The 4197-nt window shown below is 54.3% G+C and overlaps 1 protein-coding gene across 1 annotated transcript; it reads left to right on the top strand.

Annotated features, from left to right (window-relative positions):
• The first annotated feature begins 911 nt into the window (after positions 1 to 911).
• Positions 912 to 3239, top strand: CHC_T00003907001 (hypothetical protein). The gene has a single exon (XM_005715105.1). It carries the CDS (start codon positions 912 to 914, stop codon positions 3237 to 3239), a length of 2328 nt encoding a protein of 775 aa, XP_005715162.1.
• The last annotated feature ends 958 nt before the right edge of the window (positions 3240 to 4197 follow it).

The raw sequence follows: 4197 nt of genomic DNA, 5'->3' as shown, positions 1-4197 counted from the left end.
CCCGATCACGTTGCGTTTGGCGTGGTAGCTGGCCTCTGACGCACCAGCCCGTGGCCGCCGCTTTAAGCCGCTCGCAGCCAACACTCGTACACGCAGCCAGCGTCTTCCACCGCCCGCCGCCAGCGCCCGCCCCCCTACCACCCCGCCCGCAGAAACCCTATCCGTCTCGCGCGCGCAGCCTCGGCGGGCGATAGATCGGGTGTGGCGCGTGGCGCGTGGCACTGCGGCCCGCACCATCGAGATACATGTGGCGTCCGCGGGGACACAGGACTGTAACCATGCGGGCTTCGCGGTATTCTGTAGGCGTCGCGCGGCTGCATATCGCGGCCTGGTCGCGGGGCGGATATGCATGTATGTATGGGAAAGAGCGGACGCCCTGTTTGCGGGGGACTGTGCGGCATCCATGGGAACGTCTCTCGCGACGCGCTTCTGCGGCCAACAATGCAAGCGACGGGGTAGCCGGGATATGGCCCGGGATACGGCTACCGTGCGCCAGGGAAAAAAGGTCCGCACGCTGGTGCGAACACGTGTGCGCCCCGAACGGCCCCCCCCGCATCCCCCTTTTCGCTGCTGAACACGCACTCGACGTATGTACCGTGCCGCTGGACGCCCGGACTCGCCCCCAGCCCACCCCGCCTGCTTGTGTGCACCCTTGTTGCAACAAGGTCCCCGTATTAATTTAAATATTATCAAAATGTTTTAATATTCAGCACAGTCTATTCGCACGTTGCATACGTGGCAGTCGTGTACATAGGCGTCTTGCGCTTGCTTTTGAAAGGATGAAATCATCCGTGCCAACTTCAGCTGTCCACCTGCCCCTTTCGCTTCAGCGCACCCTTCGACCAGAGCCATAGCCATGTCAACCAACTCACCGCCCTCGCTTCGCCGACTCACCCTCGGCCGCCTCCGCCATGAAAGCAGAAGACCACCCTTCCATCTCCAAACCAGAGATCACTCTTGAATCCAACCAAAAGCCCGAGCTCGACCTTGTCAAAATCCCCGACACTAAAATCTCTCCCGGTCATCATGCCCGCCCCGTTGACCAACTTTACCCCGAACACCCGCATCAAAACCCCACCAAACGGAAGCGCCACCATACAGATCTCGACCGTCCCACCGATGACTCTCCAGATGACCCCACCGACCCGTCCCCCGCCACCGTCACGCCCTCCACAGAATCCGACGAAGTCGTCATCGTGAGCGAGACCATTGCCCCCGCCGCGACCATCCCTCCAGCCGCACCCCATCGTCCGGCGCCGGCGCGGACCCCGCGGATGCCGCACCCGCGCCTGGAGGACGACGCGCCTCTGTGCGCGCTGCGCGCCTCGGTCTCGTCCCAGCGCGCCGTCGTGCGCGAGCGCCACCGCCTGCTCACCGAGGCCACGGCGGAGCTAACGGAGCTGGAGCGCCGCGCCGCCGCCCGCATCGCCCACCTGCGCCGCGCCGCCGACCTCGCTTTCGACTGGAACGCCCCCGCCTTCCCGTGGGCCCCGATCCTCGCGCGCGAGCTGCACGGCGTCTACAACATCGCCGCCTTCCGCCCGCTGCAGCGCGAGGCCCTCAACGCTACTCTCATGGCCCGCGACGTCTTCGCCATCCTGCCCACCGGCGCGGGCAAATCCCTCATTTATCAGCTCGCCGCCGTCGTCGACCGCGGCGTCACCGTCGTCGTCACACCACTCATCTCGCTCTCCGTGGATCAGAAGATGGCGCTCCGCCGTCTCAGGATACGCGCAGAGTCGCTCGATTCTACAACGGAGAAGAGCGCTTTGGCCACGATATATGATGTGATTTTGCCGAGGCCGCGCCCGAACAAGCAGAAAGGATCAAACAAGAAGAGAAAGAACAGCATGGAGAATAGAAGGAAGCGGGAAAAGCGTAAGGGCAGCTGGGTTCAAGATGATATGGAGGCCTCGATTGTTTTCGTAACGCCAGAGCAGATTGCGAAGAACAAGAAGCTAATGAGCCGTTTGGAGCTCATGTACGAGGGGGGACACTTGTCGCGCATCGTCATCGATGAAGCCCACTGTTGCTCGACGTGGGGGCATGACTTTAGGGCCGATTACAGGCGCTTGGGCATTTTGAAGGCCCAGTGTCCCAACACTCCGCTCTTGGCTTTGAGCGCCACATGCTGCCCGGAGACTACAGCGGATGTTTGCAAGACGCTTGGTGTACCGAACGCGGTCATTTTCAGGGGAAGTATTGATCGACCAAACCTTTTTTATGAGGTGCGGAAAAAGAAGGATGATGAGGAGAGCGTCATCTCGGACATTGCGGAGATGTTGTTAGGTGAATTCAAGGATCAGTGCGGCATCGTCTACGTTCTTTCACGCAAGGAGGCGGAGGTGTATAGTGAAACGCTAAATACGATGGGCATTCAATCCGGCTGTTACCATGGCGACATGTCCCAAGATGACCGTAGCGCGATTCATGAGGATTGGCAAGATGGAAAATGCCTGGTTGCAGTGGCTACTATCGCGTTTGGGCTTGGGATTGACAATCAAATGGTGAGGTTTGTGATCCATGCCACGATGGCGACGAGCATTGATGGATACTACCAAGAGTCGGGCCGCGCAGGACGGAACGGGAAGCCTGCGAAGTGTATTGTATTACACCGCGCGAAGGACTTTGCTCGATTGAGTGCTTTTGTTGCTGCAAACGGAGATGGCAGAGTAAGGAAATTGTACGACATGTATAGATATTGTTCGGGTCGTACTATTGGCGAGGATGTTGGAAATATTAGCAAATGTAGGCGCGCTGTTATTGCTGCAGCATTCAATGAGACGCCTCCACCAAGGAATGAATGTCAGCAATCAAGCTGCTGTGACTTGTGTGCAGCTGGTGATGAACGCAAATTGGAGCTGTTGGATGTGTCACCACTAGCCGAGTCTATCGTGGCAGTAGTGCGTCATATGAGTACGACATACCCTAACGAGAAGGCCACATTGTTGAACATCGCAAACATTTGGACCAATACAGGGCTAAGAGGGAAACGTATGCGTGGCCGTGAACCGCCGCTTGATCGACGGGTATCGCTAGAGGCCCGACTGGAGATACTAATTGGACTAGTACTGGAAGGTGCGCTAGAAGAATACTACCGCCATAGTTCGTACGCAGTCAATGCGTACGTGTCCATCGGGAACGACGTTTTATGTGAGTCCAACCGTTTTAAGGTGCTCCTCAGCAAGAAGGACTCGCAAATTTTATCAAATGTTATGGCGAGTAGAGCGGAGATGTAACTGCCTTCGATGTTGTTTACATGCTTTTTTCATTCCAACGTCGGTATGCCTTCGCTTTGCAACAAATCCTCGTGTGGGCGCGTTTGCATATTTCAAAGACCAAGTTTTAGTGTAGGTCCCCCTATTTTACTGGAAGTGGGGTTCGGGATAGGGCAGTCTTATGAACTGTTGCCATGTAGTGCGTGTTTGGCGCAAGAACATTTATAAATTCTTACGCATAAAGCTAACTTAAATATATGTTGCGATTCATCTCGAAGCAGAAGAAGGACTTTCAACGAGCCCTATTCAATTTTGATGTTTCAAACTACTGTTAATGATTTCAACTTTAGTGTCATTATTTCAAAGAATCCATCCCTGTCAGTTCTATCTTTTGGGTACAATTAAGCTTTCGTCAAGTTCTTTATGAAACTGAATGATCATGTTCAAAGAAACATTTGGTGAGGGATGTTGTCCTTAAGTTATTGAGCTTGTTAGAACATATTAGTGAATCCACTTGCTTCTTACATACAGGTATTCCTAAAGTGTTATCTAAGTGATTATCTGCACTACACTGTATTGCTGTGCCGCGGAATTTCACGAGAGCTCGTGCACAAGCCGTAGCGAGTATACACTCTAATAATTGAACTACATCAGTGCCATATGCATGCGGGGGACAAATAGAAGGTTTCTAATCCTCTTGCTCCCTCGGAACTCCTCTGTGCTTAGACAGGCTTTCATCACGTATTGGTTTTACTTTACCTTTAGAGAAGGGTTTTGCCCACTGGTTTCACTCTCAGCGTAAAAGAACATATCTGGGGAAGTGCGATCTCCACGACCATGCCGGTACATGTGACCATGGTGAATACATGGTGGAGAAGCCCTTAAACGTGCTGTGCATGGAATATACAGCCAATGACATCATCCAAGGTTGCAAAGAAATGGCTGCTGAAGTCAGCAAACCATTCTTTGGCAACCAAAT

This window comes from Chondrus crispus, genomic scaffold (genome assembly GCF_000350225.1).
Source record: "Chondrus crispus Stackhouse genomic scaffold, scaffold_205, whole genome shotgun sequence".
Lineage (NCBI taxonomy): Eukaryota > Rhodophyta > Florideophyceae > Gigartinales > Gigartinaceae > Chondrus > Chondrus crispus.
This window is presented reverse-complemented; position numbering and strand designations above follow the sequence as displayed.

Excerpts from the sequence above, each read along its gene's own strand:
- CHC_T00003907001 (XM_005715105.1), top strand. The coding sequence starts at position 912 with ATGAAAGCAGAAGACCACCCTTCCATCTCCAAACCAGAGATCACTCTT.